This window comes from Salvelinus sp. IW2-2015, linkage group LG11 (genome assembly GCF_002910315.2).
Source record: "Salvelinus sp. IW2-2015 linkage group LG11, ASM291031v2, whole genome shotgun sequence".
NCBI lineage: Eukaryota > Metazoa > Chordata > Actinopteri > Salmoniformes > Salmonidae > Salvelinus > Salvelinus sp. IW2-2015.
The window spans coordinates 29,050,594-29,071,780 of record NC_036851.1 but is presented as its reverse complement, the minus strand read 5'-3'; the positions used below and the strand labels follow the sequence as shown (position 1 = coordinate 29,071,780).

The following is a 21,187-nucleotide window of genomic DNA, read 5'->3' as shown; positions in this document are numbered from 1 at the left end:
GCAATTAATGTATTGTTAGTGATGTATTGTGGCTTCGCTGGGATGCATCCCACTATTTTAATCCCCCCCCCACCACCAATATTTACATGCTAAAATCGCCACTGGTGTCAGAAATGGATCAGTCTCGTGAGGCGCCAATTTGCACTACTCATCATTTTTATTAGGTTAATGCAAAATGATGATGTCATCAAGGAGGGACAAGATTTATAACTTTTATGAATAATAACATAGGCTGTCATATTAGGCCACAATGGAGTGCTCATGGTCTGTGTTGAACAGATACAGTGCCCTGTTCCTGGCCATTACAACACGTGGCCTCATCTGGGGCACATTAGATTGTGTTAATCATCTGTTCTTTATGTGGGAAGGATATAATGTAGGTATGAGTGAGCATTGATACTTCTATTAAGGAATGTACATTCTGTTGGCCTACTGTCTGGGATTGTACAAGTTAAAGGTATCAGCATCAATAATGTCATATTGCTCAAATTAGAATTGTATTTTGTGATGACAATCATGTAGATATAGTAGATCTTACTGCATTACACCTTTGTCACCATCTAAAGACAGTGTATCACCAAATTATCCAGTGTACCAGCTGGATTTTGCCATCGTGGAGAAAGTTCACCTCCTGCACTTAAGATGGCAGTATTGAATCAGGGATTTGGTCCATCTTTCTGAGAAGAATCTCTCATGGGGAAAATCTCAATTGCATACTCCTCGCGTCAACTCTCCTCATCTCCTTCTCAAAACTAATTGGAGGAGAAGTCCAGAGAGGAGGGACCTCTGGCTTTCTCATCCAATGGGATTTGAGAAGGAGACGAGGAGAGAGGACGCGAGGAGAATGTACTTGAGATCTTCCCATTGCCTCTTTAGACTCTTCCTCTGTACAACTGATGTTTAATGTATTCCAAAGGCACCTGAAGAGGATTTTCTCTCATATTAACTCATGTAGATGCTTGGGCTAATTTTCACTGAGTCTGTTTGGTCTGCAGACATGGCAGATGGTGAATTAAATAGACAAATATTTGTCATCTTTCTGATTTCACTCACCAACATAACTGAAGTAAGGAATTGCACAAGGAATTGCACAAGCTAATAAAATAGTATTTTGGAGAGGGATTGTATGATAAATATTTTAATCACAGTAATATTTGCTTATGCTTCTCGTACTGTCTCAAAATGATTTGCATTATTCCTCCTGATGTTAGCGTTTCGAGTTAGAATGTTAGAGCATTCAAGAGTTGAAGCGTCTCATTCGGTGGCAGTTTGCAGTGGGTCAAGGTACGCCACTGTGATTCTTCAATAAATCCATTTAAGGCAAGCTTTGTCTGACTGAGAATGGCATTATTTTAAGCTGCTGGCATATTCTTATCAGTAATAAGTTCCTGAGATGTGGCCATGGTAGTCACATCAGGCCTCGTGAAAATGCCACGCTGTTAAATACCTGAAAGTTATTTTTAAATCCCCTTTCCCCAAATGCTCTGTGGGATTGAAGAAAAGTGGTAGCACAAGTATGGAAACAGGTTTACATGCAACATTATATCTTTCTGCCTCTACAGACTAGAGTTTGATGTCCTCCTTGGTGTCTCTGTGTTACGTAATGTGTCTTTTGATTGAGTGACAGTTTAACTACAACCCATTTTGTTTCAGTCAGACAGCCTGTGTATGAGAGTTATAGAATAGTCAACCCATATGTAGTTTTCATATGAATAAAATACACATTTTATTTACATAAATTACAAGAAAGCACAAACCGGTTCACCAAAATCTACATTAAAAACATCTTGTATATATTACATTTAACAGATTTACCATAATTTACTCCATGTCTCAAGTAAAATCTTCAATAAAAAGAAGGGCTATGATACGGAATCTTTATTGGCATCTCTTTTTAAAATCGCTACTAGTCATAGAATGGAAACAGAATCGGGACATTGTACTCACAGCACTTAGAGAACAACAAAATCAGGACAATCTTCTGTGTGACCTCTTTAATATCTGAAACAGCTGATTCTGGACTAGTGGTTATAGAACTCTGTATACAATGTTTGTCAGCAGAGGAACGTGAGGCTCAGTCAGTCAGTCTTCACAAGGAGGAAGTCGTGGAGTCCACCACTTCTCGCCCGTTACACACCGTTGGCACAATATTGGAGGCTGAAGCTTTAGAAAGAGAACAGTCCATTTTTAACAACAACATGATCAGATTACAATTCACTGAGTCAGATTAGTGGTTAGAGAAGAAGATGAGAGCAGGGGAGGGGAAAATAACGCCTCATTCTAAAGTTTGGTCTGTCAGCACACCACAGGGGTGTAAGTGAAGTGATGCGTCTTCAGAAAGTATTCATACACCTTGACTTAATCCAACATTTTTTGTGTTACAGCCTGAATTCAAAATGGATTAAATCTAGTTTTTTTCTCACCCATCTACACATAATACCCCATAATGACAAAGTGAAAATACTTTTAAAAAACYTTTTGGGCAAATGTATTGAAAATGAAATACAGAAATATCTCATTAACGTAAGTATTCACCTTTGGCAGCAATTACAGCAGTGAGTCTTTCTGGGTAAATCTCTAAGAGCTTTGCCCACCAGGATTGTTACATATTTGCACAATATTCTTTTTTAAATTCTTCAAGCTCGGTCAAGTTGGTTGCTGATCATTGTTAAACAGCCATTTTGAAGCCTTGCCATAGATTTTCAAGCCAATTAAAGTCAAAACTGTAACTAGGCCACTCAGGAACATTCAATGACGTCTTGGTAAGYAACTCCAATGTATATTTGGCCTTCTGCTTTAGATTATTGTCCTGCTGAAACCTGGATTTATCTCCCAGTGTTGGAGGATTTTGCCTGTACTTAGCTCTATTCTGTTTTTATCCTAAAAAMCTCCCTAGTCCTTGCTGATGACAAGCATAGCCATAACATGATGCAGCCAYCACCATGCTTGAAAATATGAAGAGTGGTACTCAGTGATGTGATTTGTTGGATTTGCCCSAAACACAATGCTTTGTATTCAGGACATAAAGTAAATTTCTTTGCCACATATTTTGCCGTTTTACTTTAGTGCCTTATTGCAAACAGGATGCATGTTTTGGAATATTTTTATTCTGTACAAGCTTACTTCTTTTCACTGTGTCATTTAGGTTTGTATTGTGGATCAACTACAATGTTGTTGATCCATCCTCGGTTTTCTCCTATCGCAGCTATTAAACTCAGTAACTGTTTTAAAGTCACCATTGGCCTCATGGGGAAGTCCCTGAACGGTTTCCTCCCTCTCTGGCAACTGAGTTAAGAAGGACGCCTGTATCATTGTGGTGACTGGGTGTATTGACACACCATCCAAACTGTAATTAGTAACTTCATCATGCTCAAAGGGATATTCAATGTTAGTTTATTTATTAGGTGCCCTTGGTCTTTGTGGTTGAATCTGTGTTTGAAATTCACCATTCAACTGAGGGACCTTACAGATAATTGTATGTGTGGTGTACAGAGATGAGGTAGTCATAGAAAAATTATGTTAAACACTTATTGCAAACAGAGTGAGACCATGCAACTTATTATGTGACCTGATAAGAAATGTTTTATTCCTGAACTTATTTAGGCTTGCCATAACAAAGGGGTTGAATACTTATTGACTGAAGACATTTTAACTTTTMATTTTTAATTAATTTGTAAACATTTCTAAAAACATAACTCTACTTTGACATTATGGGGTATTGTGTGTAGGCCAGTGATCCACATTTTCAATTTAATCAATTTTAAACGCAGGCTGTAAATCAACAAAATGTGGAAAAAGTCAAGGGGTGGTGATTTGTGGATACTTTCTGAAGGCACTTTATAGTGTAATATGTAGAAATATCTCAATGATGAACAATGGTACTGTAAAATTACATTTTAACGACCATGATGGTAAAAATGAGGATGATAATAATGATAATGGTGATGATGAAGGTTGTGTTTGCCTGCCGGCTTGTACCTTGAGAGAAGCTGGATCCGGGGCCGGTGGTGACGCTGAAGCGGGTAGTGGCCACCCTGAGAGAGGTGACGTTCTTCTGGGGCTGGAACAGGATGATGTGGGTCTTAGGGGCAAAGAGGCAGCCCAGCACCACCGAGCCACTCAGACTGACAGAGATACACATGGTGGTGGTCTGCACCTGAAGGGGGGAGAGCGAGAGAGGGAGAGGACGGGACCAGAGACAGGGATTACACATCTGATAAAGCCATATTATGGAACACAATACAGCATAGAGACTGAGGAATGTCAAAAAGCTTACATTAGCCGGACAACCTCAGGAAATAGAAGGTTCCATGTGTGATTGTGTAGTGCTGCCAGCAGCATCTGAGAGGAGAGTGGTGTGAGTGAGCTGTTTGTTTGCCTGTCAGTCCCTCACTTAAGCCCCCTCCACCTCCCCTCCTCCCTTCCGTCCGCCCACATGCAGTTGTGTGTCATCAGCTAGTCCTTTTATATCCAGCCCTGCTTTGTCTTTGTCTCTTCCGAGATGCCAGTTTAGTTATAGTGCAGCCTATAGGTAGTGGTGCATGGTGAGTGGGTGTTGGGTACATCTTGCCAGCCTGCCATCCCACACACTTCCCAGGCTCAGCAGGTGTCTGTCCATGTCTCCCTGAATACTAATATCAGCATTAGAATGAGTTGGGCTGGCAGGCAGAGAGCACTCAGCAGTGGACACGACGTTCAAGCTGTGCTGTGGTCCTTCACTCACTGCTGTCACTGACAGAAGGCTACAGAGAATGCAAATTCACCATAACATGACACAAGTTAATCTTTGAGTTGTGTAGCGAGTCCAATGTGAAATGCACTAGAAATAAATATTGAATTGTCGACAGCCTCTACTTCTGGCAGTCCCTTTGTTGAGCTGAATACTGTCTGTCACATGTAGGCTGCTGTACATTATGTTAAAACATTTATCCATCTTTTTTAATCTGGTTCATAAAATACCTAAAAGCTCGGATAAGAAACTGATGTCAACCTCATGTAACCTGTAGTATCATCAAAGAGTACACAGGTGCTATGTTCCACACTTTGTATTCAGAAATAGTCTTAATAACACTGCAATGTGGGCAGCGTAGCCTTCTGCATAATCATAAGCTTCTAATTGATTTTAATAATGGAAAGATGTGTCTTAGGAACAGCAGAGAGCTGGGAATCTGCCTTCTCAGTAAGACAAACTGTGTTTTCCAAGAGGGTTGAATTCAGGATGCAGAGCATGGCAACTCTGGATGTTCCCAGCCTCCTCTCAYGGTGTGTGTGATTCAGTTGTTCATTATGAAAACTGACAAAGATTTTTGTAAGTACTCTCGATAAAACTGTTTTTAAAAGGTTGTGTAGCCTGTGGAAGCCATACTCTACGTATATTCAGGTGTATTATTCCACAAAGAATCTAACCCTCACAGGGATATATATATTTTCAGAAGGGGAACGTACAACATGATTAGGTGATTTTAGGGCTTCTTTTGGCTTGTAGGAGAGAATGGGCAGAGGCATCATGCTCAGATTTTTTACAATTATTTATATAAAGGTCTGTCAGGGGTAATTTGCGAAGGGGGCACACTGACTGGACCAGGCAAAGAGTAACCCTCCTATTCTCCTTAGTAAGTGGTTCCTTCCATGGTGCACTGAGGAGCAAAGATATGCTAGGTAGGACACTAGATACTCTAGTGCATGCAGACAGTATCGTCAGTGGAGGAGGAGAGAGAGTGTCCAGTAACACACAAAGTGTTTGATTTTATTTTAGCTGCCAGTGATGGGCAGGACCCGGAGGAATTATGTTTGTAAATTAATTTGATCAAGCTATGTAGCCTATTGATTCTTTCTTTGATTAATATATAAAATGAAAATCTTTTGTTGTTTCTCTGTAATTCTAGCCACCTAGCAATTTTATGAAGTTGGCTTTAGCTAGCCAGCTAGATATGTTCCCAATCTCCCAACCTAATAACTAACTGCCAAGCAATTTCAGGCTATCAATCATGTTAGAGTAGCTTTTCTAATTATCTTAGCTGGCATGCCTGMTGGTAAGGKTGCTAGACGTTAGAAAATAAATAAATACATTGCTGTAACTCTCGGGTTATTATACTATACCAGTGTGGCAGTTGTACTAAACTCCTAAGGCATAACAGTTCTTAAAGAATCAATGTGAATCATTCATTAACATGACAATTGAACAGGTAAAGAGGTATGCTTAGATAACCTATGCTGAATATATTTTTTAATACAGTATAATTAGGCATAATGATTATGACTCTACAGTGCAGGAAAAAGCTGTTTCAGGTGTTTGAAAAATGACCCCTCTGGACCACCCCCATTATAAAGAAAGGTTCCTTCGTAACCACACCCACAACAGAAGCGCAATCATGGCTTCGGATTCACAGGTGGTCGGTTTCCTCGAGCTTCCACAGCCACAAATAATTTAAGGTCAGGGTTAGGCATAATGTTAACAGTGTGGTTAAGGTTAGGTTAAGATTAGGGTTAGGTTTCATATCAAATTTTAAGAAGAGAAATTGTAGAAATGGGCAGGGTTTATGACTTTGTGGCTGCAGTAACTAGTGACAACCCAAGGTCATTTCTGTGGCAGCAGAAACACTAAGGCTCATGGTTAGTGTCATTTTTGGCGCTCTTTATAACCAGGAAATGACGGTAAAAACATGACTTCTCAATACAGAGGTTGAAACATTGATAACCGATGGGCACTACATCAACATACAAATTGTTTTGCAATTTCGGGAGAAAATAGAACATCTACATTACACGGTAGTCCTAATATCGCTAACAGATCTCATGGTATATTTTATGGATGAGGAGACTCTTCGTGATTCCTTACTAAAAGGGAGTTATGAAATCTGAAGACAAGTTGACAAGTTAAGCGAGACATATTAAACCAATCATATTCACTGTTTCAAACATTAACTTCCACGCTGCACAGGTGTCTTTTTAGTGCATTAAACTTTTTGGTTTCTTTTTTAAAAAACTTTCATTTAACTAGGCAAGTCAGTTAAGAACCTATTCTTATTTACAATGACAGCCTAGGAACAGTGGGTTAACTGCCTTGTTCAGGGGCAGAACGACAGAGTTTTACCTTGTCAGCTTGGGGATTTGACCCAACGCTCTAACCACTAGGCTGTCTCTTCTTTAACATAAGATGTTGCTGTTATGCCTGAATTTTACCCAAAACCAACAAGGAAGTCTGCAGGGTTGATTAATTTAATTTCAGCAAGCCATGACACCAACCATCTCAGATTGTTCTGAAATGGTTTCTGTAGTTAGAAACAGATATGGTAACAGTTCCTGCAACATTATTATGTTGAAAGACAATTCGAACTTAAGCTAATTGATTGCACCCAAATTGGCCATTTAAATGTACAGGATTCATATGAAATTCATTAAATAAAGATGAAGCTGTGGTTTGGATAATTGTATATTCAACCTATGTAATGAATTTGGTGAGCTTTTTTTCCCCCAGTTCAGAGAAATTAGTCATTGAAGTTCTTAGGTTTATGCCCCATCATACAACCTGATATTACCAGGTTCTGATCACTAGATGGTGCTGTTCCTGGTATTAGGTGAAGAATGTGTGAAGAAACCCCCCCTCAAAGTTAATTCAAAAGTTAACATTCAAATGATAATGATTTATACATGTAGAGTGAAGAGTTAAAATTAGAACAATTTACACTACATGACCAAAAGGATGTGGACACCTGCTCGTCAAACATCTCATTCCAAAATCATGGGCATGAATTTTGAGTTGGTCCCCCCTTTGCTGCTATAACAGCCTCCATTCTTCTGCAAAGGCTTTCCACTAGATGTTGGAAAATTGCTTTGGGGACTTGATTCCATTTAGTCACAAGATCATTAGTGAGGTCGGGCACTGATGTTGGGCGATTAGGCCTGGCTTGCAGTCGGCGTTTCAATTCATCCCAAAGGTTTCGATGGGCTTGAGGTCAAGGATCTATGCAGGCCAGTCAAGTTCTTCCACACCGATCTCAACAAACCATTTCTGTATGGACCTCGCTTTGTGCACGGGGGCATTGTCATGCTGAAACAGGACAGGGCCTTCCCCAAACTGTTGTCACAAAGTTTGAAGCACAGAATCGTCTAGAATGTCATTGTATGCTGTAGCATGAATATTTCCCTTGACTGGAGCTAAGGGGCCTAGCCCAAACCATGAAAAACATCCCCAGACCATTATTCCTCCTCCACCAAACTTTACAGTTGGCACTATGCATTCAGGCAGGTAGCGTTCTTCTGGCATCCACCAAACCCAGATTAGTCGGTCGGACTGCCAGATGGTGAAGCGTGWTTCATCACTCTAGAGAACACGTTTCCACTGCTCCAGAGTCCAATGGCGGCGGGCTTTACACCACTCCAGCCAATGCTTGGCATTGTGCATGGTGATCTTACACTTGTGTGCGGCTCCTCGGGCTATTGAAACCCAATTCATTAAGCTCCCGACGAGCAGTTATTGTGCTGATGAGGCTTCCAGAGGCAGTTTGTAACTCGGTAGTGAGTGTTGTAACCGAGGACAGACGATTTTTACACGCTTCAGCACTTCCCGTTCTGTGAGCATGTGTGGCCTACCCAGTTCAAAGCTGAGCCGTTGTTGCTCCTAGACGTTTCCACTTCACAATAACAGCACTTACAGTTGACCGGGGCAGCTTTAGCAGGGCAACATTTGACAAACTGCCTTGTTGGAAAGGTGGAATCCTATTACGTTGCCACGTTGAAAGTCACTGAGCTMTTCATTAAGACTATTCTACTGCCAATATTTGTCTATGGAGATGCATGGCTGTGCGCTCGATATTATACACCTGTCAGCAACGGATGTGGCTGAAATAGCCGAATCCACTCATTTGAAGGGGTGTCCACATACTTTTGTATATATAGTGTATTTTGTGTCCATATGCATCTAAAAAAAAAAATCATATGAAAACAAAAAACAGCATTGAGGACTACTCATTCTTAATTTTATTCTTTCAGTTTATTTTCTTCACTGCATCTTCTTTTGCACTGATGTCGCTACATCCCATATCAGTGTTTCACAATCCTGGTCCTCGCGTTTCTCCAACAGTACACATTTTTGTTGTAGCCCTGGACAAACACACCTCATTCAACTCATTGAGGGCTTAATGATTAGTCGACAAGTTGAATCAGGTTATCTTGGATGCATGAATTTCACCTTTATGTCTATTACGACTGGAATCCGCAGCATCCACCCAAAGGGGAAATTCATGCATTCAAGTTAACCAGCAAGGTAATTTTCTCGGCAAACAGAAAGGACACATTCTATGTACCAAAAACAAGCATCATATTCTGCACAATTAAGGCACCAACCACTGCAACTGGTTGGCATTGGGTAAATCCCTTTGAATTCAATCACTTTTTGACAGCATCCATTTTGATTTGAATGACAACCTTCCATAAATATTTGCCCATTGTAGAAGTGCTCAGAAAGTTACTTTTTTGGACCTGAATGCCAAAACATTCAATAGATAAAAGTGCTCAAATTTGACCCGTTTTTGCACAACCCACCATACCGTGAGACATCCATGTCTTCATCACTGAAGAGACAAATGGTTGAGATATAATATAAAAACTTACAAACATGGTTGTCAAACTTTTTTATAATTTCTGAGAAAAAATATTTTTCATAAATATTTCGTCATTTTTTAACCATTAACGCCAATTATCTAAAAATGAGTAAACTCAGATTCTTTCATATTTGCATATGTTGTAGCTTAGATCCTATTTTACATAATCTGAGGTTTTTGTGTTGTGCCCGCCACCGCTCTTGAATGCTCTTGAATTTTTTATTTTATTTCACCTTTAGTTAACCAGGTAGGGCAGTTGAGAACAAATTCTCATTTACAACTGCGACCTGGCCAAGATAAAGCAAAGCAGTGTGACACAAACACAGATTTACACATGGGATAAACAAACGTACAGTCAATAACGCAATAGAAAAATCTATATACAGTGTGTACAAATGTAGTAAGATTAGGGAGGTAAGGCAATAAATAGGCCATAGTGGCGAAATAATTACAATTTAGCATTAACACTGCAGTGATAGATGTGCAGAAGATGAATGTGCAAGTAGAGTTACTGGGGTGCAAAGGAGCAAAAAACAAAAAACAATATGGGGATGAGGTAGTTGGGTGGGCTTTTTACAGATGGGCTGTGTACAGGTGCAGTGATCGGTTAGCTGCTCTGACAGCTAATGCTTAAAGTTAGTGAGGGATATATGGGTCTCCAGATTCAGTGATTTTTGCAATTCGCTCCAGCCACTGGCAGCAGAGAACTGGAAGGAAAGGCGGCCAAAGAAGGAGTTGGCTTTGGGGATGACCAGTGAAATATACCTGCTGGAGCGCGTGCTACGGGTGGGTGTTGCTATGGTGACCAGTGAGCTGAGATAAGGCGGGGCTTTACCTAGCAAAGACTTATGGATGACCTGGAGCCAGTGGATTTGGCGACGAATATGAAGCGAGAGCCATCCAACGAGAGCGTACACGTCGCAGAATACAGGGTGGGTGTCATGTTTTGGCTGATAAATGTACTAACATGGGGATACAATTGACATTTCTACTTTCAAATGGAACACAAAGATGGTTGCTGGTCCAAACCAATGTTATCTCTAAGCTTCCCAAGTGTGCGGAGGACTGCCTTGCAGAAGAAATAGCAACCCGCTCAGAAAAGCACGAGATTGACTTTACTTAACTTTCTAGAGTTTTCCCCATGAGTTAACACTATGAAGGTTTCCCTTTTCTGTGGGAATTGTGATCGAATCAATGTAATATTAGCCACCTTGTTAAGCGCAGCAGCACAGGAGATCCCAAGAGCAGACTCAGACCAGGAAACAGGGATGAATGAACCAAGATATGTATTGTAACACAGGGAGAGATGAAGTGCAGATCCAGGGAAGCTCGGATGAGTTGTGGTAAACCAGAAGTGGAGGCTGAGGTTGAAGTGAGCTGGGTTGGGACAGGGTAAGCAGGTCCGGAGGGGAATCCAAGGGAGTGATGGTGAGTTGAATACAGAACAGGGTAGCAGGGTGGTGAGATGTGAAACAGGAGACAGGAACCAGAGTCAGTGGCAAAACTGCAGTGAGAGGAGATAGTGTCAGGCAAGGAAACAGGCACAGCAGGATACAGGATCTTAAATAATAACAAATAGCTAGAAGCATGACTGACTGAACAGAGATTACGATCCGGCAGAGTGGAAGTGGCAGGACTGAGTATTTGTAGAGGTCTTGATTATGGAACGGGTTGCAGCTGGTGAAGATCCGCTCTGGCTCCAGCATACCTGTCTCCAACCACACAATCACACACAAACAGAAGGGGAGGGGGAGAAAGAGAGAGTGTCCTGAAGGAGTGGCTGCAGGTCAAGGAGACACCGGATGTCCACTAGGGGGTGTGGCAGGAGCAGATGTGGCACACCTTCAATGTAACATACTGAAACAAAACAAACTTTGCAAGAGATTTTGTTGTAAGCAGAATGCATCAGAGTAGGATTCTACTGCATTGACAGGCAAGACTCAGGCCCGTACTGGTGCACCATAACCAATCAGAGCTGCAGTAGGCCTATATGCAAATAGACCATTGCCATGTATGGATCTTTCCCATTAACTTTGAAGTACACTGTTTTTACAGCATGAGCAGTGGTGAGTAGATGTGCTTGTTTTGAGATCAAAGCGAGAGCTACATGTAGCTGAAGCATGCATGAGAGCACCAGCCGTTCTGGACGACTGTGTGATCACGCTCTCCATAGCAGATGTGAGCAAGACCTTTAAACAGGTCAACATTCACTAGGCCGCGGGCCAGACGGATTACCAGGAGGTGTGCTCAGAGCATGTGCGGACCAACTTCCAAGTGTCAGACATTTTCCATCTCTCCCTGCACGATTCTGTAATACGTACCTACAGACCACCATGTCCCTGTGCCCAAGAAAGCGAAGGTAATATGCCAAAATGACTACCACCCCAAGTACTCACGTTGGTCGCCATTAAGTGTTTTGAAAGGCAGATCATGGCTCACGTCAACACCATCATCCCTGAAACCCTAGACCCACTACAATTTGTGTGTTTGGACCATGATAGTTTGTTGGTAATGTGGACACCAAGGAACTTGAAACTCTCAACAAGCTCCACTACAGCCCCTTCGATGTGAATGGGGGCTTGTTCGGCCCTTCTTTTCCTGTAGTCCATAATAATTTCCTTTGTCTTGCTTACGTTAAGGGAGAGKTTGTTGTCCTGGCACCACACTGCCAGGTCTCTGACCTCTTCCCTATAGGCTGTCTCATCGTTGTCGGTGATCAGGCCTACCACCGCTGTGTCATCAGAAAACTTAATGGTGTTGGAGCCGTGCTTGGCCACGCAGTCGTGGGTGAACAGGGAGTATAGGAGGGGACCAAGCACGCACCCCTGAGGGGCCTCTGTGTTGCGGATCAGCGTGGCAGATGTGTTATTGCCTGTTGTATTTGGCACATGAGACAAATACAATTTAATTTGAATGTAGGCCTACATAGAACACCGCACATTGGCTGCTACTGTAGGCTGAACGATTGATTTGATTTGATCTGACTTTATTTGTCACATGCGCAGAATTCAACATGTTTAGACCTTACCATGAAATGCTTACTTATAGTTGAAGTCGGAAGTTTACATACACTTAGGTTGGAGTCATTAAAACAAGTTTTTCAACCATTCCACAAATTTCTTGTTAACAAACTTTAGTTTTGGCAAGTCGGTTAGGACATCTACTTTGTGCATGACACAAGTCATCTTTCCAACATTTGTTTACAGACAGATTATTTCACTTATAATTCACTGTATCACAATTCCAGTGGGTCAGAAGTTTACATACACTAAGTTGACTGTGCCTTTAAACAGCTTGGATAATTCCAGAAAATGATGTCATGGCTTTAAAAGCTTCTGATAGGCTAATTGACATCATTTGAGTCAATTGGAGGTGTACCTGTGGATGTATTTTAAGGCCTACCTTCAAACTCAGTGCCTCTTTGCTTGACATCACGGGAAAATCAAAAGAAATCAACCAAGACCTCAGAAAAGAATTGTCTGGTTCAAGTCTGGTTCATCCTTGGGAGCAATTTTCCAAACACCTGAAGGTACCATGTTCATCTGTACAAACAATAGTACGCAAGTATAAACACCATGGGACCACGCAGTCGTCATACCACTCAGGAAGGAGACGCATTCTGTCTCCTAGAGATGAACGTACATTGGTGCGAAAAGTGCAAATCAATCCCAGAACAACAGCAAAGGACCTTGTGAAGATGCTGGAGGAAACAGGTACAAAAGTATCTATATCCACAGTAAAACGAGTCCTATATCGACATAACCTGAAAGGCCGCTCAGCAAGGAAGAAGCCACTGCTCCAAAACCGCCATAAAAAAACCAGACTACGTTTGCAACTGCCCATGGGGACAAAGATCGTACTTTTTGGAGAAATATCCTCTGGTCTAATGGAACACAAATAGAACTGTTTGGCAATAATGACCATTGTTATGTTTGGAGGGAAAAGGGGGATGATTGCAAGCCGAAAAACACCACCCCAACCGTGAAGCACGAGGGTGGCAGCATCATGTTGTTGGGGTGCTTTGCAGGAGGGACTGGTGCACTTCACAAAATAGATGGCATCATGAGGTWGGAAAATTATGTGGATATATTGAAGCAACATCTCAAAACATCAGTCAGGAAGTTAAAACTTGGTTGCAAATGGGTCTTCCAAATGGACAATGACCCCAAGCATACTTCCAAAGTTGTGGCAAAATGGCTTAAGGACAACAAAGTCAAAGTATTGGAGTGGTCATCACAAAGCCCTTACCTCAAACCTATAGAACATTTGTGGGCAGAACTGAAAAGGTGTGTGTGAGCAAGGAGACCTACAAACCTGACTCAGTTACACCAGCTCTGTCAGGAGGAATGGGCCAAAATTCACCCAACTTATTGTGGGAAGCTTGTGGAAGGCTACCCGAAACGTTTGACCCAAGTTAAAGAATTTGAAGTCTATGCTACCAAATACTAATTGAGTGTATGTTAACTTCTGACCCACTGGGAATGTGATGAAAGAAATAAAAGCTGAAATAAATTATTCTCACTACTATTATTCTGACATTTCACATTCTTAAAATAAAGTGGTGATCCTAACTGACCTAAAACAGGGAATTTTTACTAGGATTAAATGTCAGGAATTGTGAAAAACTGAGTTTAAGGTGTATGTAAACTTCCGACTTCAACTGTACATGCCATTAACCAACAGTGCAGTTCAAGAAGAGAGAAGAAACCAACAGTTTAAGAAAATATTTACCAAATAAACTAAAGTAAAAAAGAAAAAAGTAAAACAATAAAATAACAATAACAAGGCTATATACAGGGGGTACCGGTACAGAGTCAATGTGCGTGGGTACAGGTTAGTCGAGGTAATTTGTACTTGTAGGTAGGGGTGAAGTGACAATGCACAGATAATAAACAGTGAGTAGCAGCAGTGTAAAAAAAACTAATCGGGGGGGGTGTCAATGTAAATAATCCGGTGGCCATTTCATTAATTGTTCAGCAGTCTTATGGCTTGGGGGTAGAATTTGTTAAGGAGCCTTTTGGTCCTAGACGTGGAGCTCCGGTACAGCTTGCCATGCGGCAGCAGAGAAAACAGTCTATGACTTGGGTGACTGGAGTCTTTGACAATTTTTTGGGCTTTCCTCTGACACCGCCTACCCTCTGTAGCGCCTTGCGGTCAGATGCCGAGCAGTTACCATACTGATGCAACAGCTATTTCCATATTAAAATGTTATTGGATGCATTTTCTCCATTGCTTTTGATGGTAGGCCACTCTGGTAGGCCTACATTACAATCAAATAGCCACAGTAGCCTACTTGACTACTGTTAAAACAAATTTAAAGCAGGTAGAGCCTCTGTGCCGGAAGTTGCACAGAATTTTCACAACTTTCAAGTTTGCACTCAGCCGACCTGAAATTGTCTCAGTGACTAAAATAATTTGAGGGTACATTGGTCTAGAAATCAGAGAATGTTGACTTGAATGGAAATATCTGTTGTTTTTAATTATACTGCCAATCCTGTATAGGAAATCTTTTGAAATCATAGAAATATAGGTAATAAAATAGACATGACCATTTAAGTTGACATTTAATGGTGGGTGGATCGGCAGCCATCTTTGTGGTAGTAATGAGAAGTTACAATTTCAATGGTGTACCAGATACATTGCAGTAGTCTGAAGGTATAGGTTCATTCTATGAATTATATTTCTCTTGTATTCAAGAGGATGTTGTGTCTCAACCGATAGCGGGCACAGAACAAAAACCTCAGATAATGTAAAATAGGGTCTAACCTACAAATTTTGCAAATATTAATAACAATCTAAGTTCACATGTTTTTTTGGTAATTGACGTTAAAGGTATAAAAAAAAAGGACATTTGTATTAAAAAAAAGAATCACGAAATTATGAAATAGTTTGACAACACCGTTTGTAAGCTTTTAAATGATATCAAACTCAACAGTTTTTCTTTTCCAGTGATGAAGACATGGATGTCTCRTGGTAGGGTGGGGTATGGAAATAAAACTTTGCACACCCATAAGATTTTCAAGCAATTTAAGTCAAAACTGTAACTAGRCCACTCAGGAACATCCAATGTCATCTTGGTAAGCAACTCCAGTGTATATTTGGTCTTGTGTTTGTTTTACTGAAAGGTGAAATTGTCTCCCATTGTCTGTTGGAAAGCAGACTGAACCAGGTTTTCCTCTAGAATTTTGCCTATGCTTAGCTCTATTCCGTTTTTTATTCTAAAAATCTCCCTAGTCCTTGCCGATGACAAGCATACCCACCAGCCACCACCATAACATTTAAAGAGTGGTACTCAGTGATGTGATTTGTTGGATTTGCCAGAAACACAATGCTTTGTATTCAGGACATAAAGTTAATTTCTTTGCCACATATTTTGCCGTTTAACTTTAATACCATATTGCAATCAGGATGCATGTTTTGGAATATTTGTTATTCTGTACAGGCTTCCATCTTTTCACTCTGTCTTTTAGGTTTGTATTGTGGAGTAACTACAATGTAGTTGATCCATCCTCAGTTTTCTCCTATCACAACCATTAAACTCAGTAACTTTTTTAGTCACCACTGGCCCCCTGAGTGGTTTCCTTCCTCTCTGGCAACTGAGTTAGGAAGGACGCCTGTATCTTTGTAGTGACTGGGTGTATTGATACACCATCCAAAGTGTAATTGATAACTTCATCATGCTCAAAGGGAATATTAAATGTTTATTTTTTAAATATTTGTTTTATCTACCAATAGTGCCCCTCTTTGCAAGGCATTGGAAAAGCTCCCTGGTTTTGGTGGTTAACTGAGGGACCTTCCAGAGAATTGTATGTGTGGGGCACAAAGATGAGGTAGTAATTCAAAAATCATTTTAAACAATATTACTGCACACAGAGTGAGTCCATGCAAATTATTATGTGACTTCTTAAGCACATTTTTACCCCTGAACTTTTTTAGGCTTGCCATAGCAAAGGTGTTGAATACTTATTGACTCAAAATAACTTTTCATTTTTAAAATTAATTTGTAAACAAATACTCTCTTTCCACGTTTAATTTAATTAATTTAATCAATTTTCAACTCAGGCTGTAAATCAACAAAATGTGGAAAAAGTAATCGGGTGGGAATACTTTCTAAAGGAAAGAAAACCATGCACAAAATTAATCATGTGACCAAATATTTAGGAAGAGGTCATCGTTTCATGGAATCTGTGAAGGAATAAATCACATGGAAAAAGTTAGTTAGGTACAAAAAACAGATTTTCACAAAGCCAAATTAATGTATTGTGTGATAGGTTTCATGACGCTTGTATCTAAACGAAAGTAGAACATTTTAAGATTGTTTTATACATCAGTTGGGGTCTCTATAAGCTACAATATGAGGTCCTAAACGTAGCATGATCAAGGTGCATCCTTGTAGCTGTATGGGCTTTGGGCTAATATAGTGTACATTTTGGCCTTGGGGTAAGTTGAGCTGATGGCCATGGGATAAGTTGAGCCAATGGCGACCATACCCCTTGTACATTCTGATTAAATTCTGTCAGTTTTATGCACAATATGTATGGTCTTTTTGCAATATGTCATGCATATGAAGTCAAGATTGTGCTTTTCTTTTATAGAGCCGACACAATCATGCCTAATGTATAAAAACGTTAAAAAAAGCAAGGGTCTAGCCCCTCTTGAGGTCCTTGAGAGAGCAGCGAAGGAAGTGAGAGAAGGGAAGAAGTCCATTCGAGCAACAGCAAGGGAGAAAAAAAAATGACTGAATGACACTGAAGAGATACATTGACAAAAACCAAAACAAACATGTACCTGTGTGAAAGAGAAGCTACAATAGAGTAGCAGAGGCACACAAGGTCTTATCTGATGACATGGAGTCTGAGCTTGCTAAACATATCAAAAAATTTCACGGACCAGTTTTATGGGCTTAGTAGCCTTAAATGCAGAGAACTTGCCCACAAATCAGCACATTGATACAACATCCCAGTCCCAGCGATCTGGTCAAGAAATGGAAGGGTAAGTGATATTGAACAGAAAGATCTAGATCTGAAGGTACACTCTTAGAAAAAAAGGTGCTAAGTAGAACCATACAGGGTTCTTTGGTTTGTCCCCATAGGGAACCCTTTTTGGTGCTGGGCAGAACCCTTTGCAGAGGTTCTTCAAAGAACCCCTATGAACCCTCTATGAAGGGTTCTACCAAGAACCATTTTATCATCTGAATGTTCTTTCTAGAACCGTCTGAAGGGTTCTACTGAGAACCCTTTTATCTTTGGAGGGTTCTTCCTAGAATCCTCTACGAACGGGTAGAACGCACCAGCCTTATTAGCCTTTAACATTTTATTACTTATGACAATACATTACATAAATCATAAGGCCTTTCTTTGAGGGCCTAGTTATACCCTAACACAGTGCAGTGGAGGCTGCTGAGGGGAGGAAGGCTCGTAATAATCCCCAATTAACTTGCCACAAACCTCCTGTGACACAGTGGTATTAGGAATCTCCTGGATTACAGGCCACATCAGGCCTGCAAGTCACATTATGCTGGCTTTCAAAGTGATGTGTAATTCTGATTGGAATCCAGCCAGAGTTAGCATATCCAACAAGTAAAATTGTTAATCACCCACAACCTGCATTCAGAATGAATGCCAAGGTAGAGCAGATTGAATACTGAGACTACCTCAATCATCTAAACTGGAACAAACATCTCAGTAACGGGTGCAATAAATCCTATTTCTAACAGACTGGATTAGTTTAGAAAACGGTATATTATTTACTGTATCTTTGTGTGGCATAAAATGTATCAACCGATCAATATACTATACATGCAAAAACACAGATATTACAGTAAAACAAACAATTCTGAAAATCTCCCTCCAGTAGAGCATGCTGGACAATATTATATATTGTTCTATGTAGAACCCTTCTCGCATACCAAAGACTCATCAAATAACCCTTTCTGCCAAAAACGGTTCTTAGGGTGTTAAAGGTTCTAGGAAGAACCCATTGACTTACAAAAAACCCTTGATCAAAACAGTTCTTGGTAGAACCCTATCCCTCTGCAAATAACCCTTTTGGAACCTTTTTTCCAAGAGTGTAGGCATACATTTAAGATGTACAATATACCACACCACCATTCAATGAATTAAACTTTGACCTACCAGCACCATCACCCACTGTCACAGAACACCGTTGCGTATTTACGCCAAGGCGGCTCATTTTGCCTTGTCCCGCTGCTCAACTTACCCCATACCAGGGTAAGTTGTGGAAATAACCACYTTTTTTTGGACAAGCTTTGTTTTCAAAACTGTTATGTTTACATTAATTCTGTAAAAAAAAATCCAGGGATACACAACATCCTGAAATATATGTAGATCTCTTTGTTAGAAAGAATACTATATTTCCTTGACGTAGTGAGGCTGAATGTTAAAAAAAAGAAACGTCTCAACTTAACCCATTCTCCCCTAGAGTATATGAGTATATATGAGTATATGAAATATATTAAATAAATGTCACCAATAAAACCTAAAGATACTGTATATCTGATATTTATAAAGGGCAATTTTTTTTACTTTTTTTACCCAACTTTTAACCTAAATCCAATGACATGGGGAAATGTTTTGTTGATTTCACGTTGAGTTCACATTAGTTGACAACAACCAACTGTAAATCAAAACTAGACATTGAACTGATGTCTATGCCCAGTGTGAAGGGCACTCTTTGCCTTTGGATATGAATGATGTTTCATCACCTTGTTAATTTGCTTTTCTCCTTCAGGGAGGACATCTTTAATATTTAATGTGGTAATCATGTTTGTAATTCATGCCTCAGTAGACCATATTTTGTTTCCTTAAACATTTAATGGATAACGTGCAAATTTTTGTTTGATTATTCAACCAGACTTTTCTGAAATCACAGGGTAGGAGGACAGCCATCTCAAAGTAAGATTGTAGCAGACGGAACACAGTCCAGATATATTTCCCTCATTGAAGACAATACACAAATCACATGAGTCTTTGTTCCAGTTCAGAGATAATCAGAGCGGTCAGATTAGAGCTGTGTTGATCTGTTCTGTCCGTGCCCCCTTCTGTCCCCTCCCCCTCCTTCCTAGGGGCCATGATGTAGGGTCCCTTTGAAGCCCTGGGAGACAGCGCACGGCACACAGCTGGGACTCAACGTCCTGATCTTTCACACTCTACTCCGCACGGGGACACACAGCTACGTTCTGTCCCACATCCAGACCTCATACTCTCCAGCCTGTCCATCTGTGTCTGCAGAGGTAGGTGCACCAGGGGACCTCCCTCTGTCTCTCTCTCTGTCTCTCTCCCCCAGTCCACACAGGTATCCCAGAGGGGACAAAATACCACAGAGCTCAGTACCTCTCTGAAACTCTATGTCATCAGATCTCTAGGTTCAGGACTCAACAGTCACTTGGTCACAAATATTTTTCTATCTGGGTCGTTCCAGGAGTTAAAAGCCTGTGCCCTTTAATATGAACCAGATGGTTTTCACCATCATTGTAAAGTCTTAGTTATTTTGTTGCTTTGAGAAAGTAATTTCGTAAAATTCAAATAAAATTTTATTTGTCTCATGCTTCGTTAACATCAGGTGTAGACTAACAGTGAAATTATTACTTCCCAACAATGCAGATTCTTATTTATTATGCAGATTCTTATTTATTTCATGCGATTAGTGAATCATTTATGTCTGTCCCTCAATTTAAGGTCAACCTTGTTACGTGAACTGAACACTCATTTTAATATGGTCATACTATTCCTTTTTCATTTATCTTTTCAATAGAAACATTGAAGATATAATAATCAAATCATAGTGTAAAAGCAGGTGAGCTGCTTCTACTCTTTTTGGCCATTTTCTAGTGTTTAACAATAAAAAAATGTGAAGCTTGCATTCACTTGCCCCTCCCTCTTGCACACAACAAACTTCCATAGAGTGGTGAGGAGGAGCTCTGCAGACCCTTCGTGTCCGGAAGTAATTTAGCCGTTCATTGAAGCAATTGGCGCTCTGTAGAGTTGCTATTTTCTCAAGTTTTCTCATGTCAATTAACTTGTGACATTCTTGGATTACTCATTATACTAATAAAGTCAGATTTAATCAACAAATACGATAGTCAGTTTAAAACAGTTTAAGGGTACAAGACTGTGTACATATCTGGCTGTGTTGGCAAAATTTCTACATATCCCATCGAGTCAAGTGGGGAGAGGCTGCCCGTTGTCACAGTTCCAAGACCAGTCAGAAACATCCAGCTAACCCTACGCCAATGACGACAGTGGATGTTTAAACACGGTGGATGTAAAAACTGAACTTGGATCTTCGTTAAGTAGCAATGATATCCTTCACCACCATTGTCTTACGACACAACAGATACTGTACTGTAGCTCGAACCAGTCATGACTATAAAAAAAAACATTAATTTCCAGAGAATTTCTTAGTTACATGGTTTTATAACTAACTAGCAAAGAGGTTTTGAAGTTGAGGGTGCAGTATCCATGAAGTTTGGCAATGTGGAYRAAAACTAGCATAGTTCAGCTAGCCAGTTCGTTTAGCCAGGACAAACAAGTTTGGGACAGGATATAGCTGGGCGCACATGTGCA

At 40.4% G+C, this 21,187-nt stretch overlaps 1 protein-coding gene across 1 annotated transcript in view; it reads right to left on the bottom strand.

The window, feature by feature from the left end:
• Window positions 1-1,698: 1,698 nt before the first annotated feature.
• LOC111970129 (metabotropic glutamate receptor 2-like) overlaps window positions 1,699-21,187 on the bottom strand; it is an 89,207-nt gene continuing 69,718 nt past the window's right edge. The window contains exons 5-6 of the mRNA XM_023996651.2: window positions 3,979-4,156; window positions 1,699-2,163 (exon numbers count right to left, since the gene is read on the bottom strand). Coding sequence (XP_023852419.1) covers window positions 2,090-2,163; window positions 3,979-4,156 — 252 coding nt within the window. The 3' untranslated portion in view covers window positions 1,699-2,089. The remainder of the gene's footprint in view (window positions 2,164-3,978; window positions 4,157-21,187) is intronic.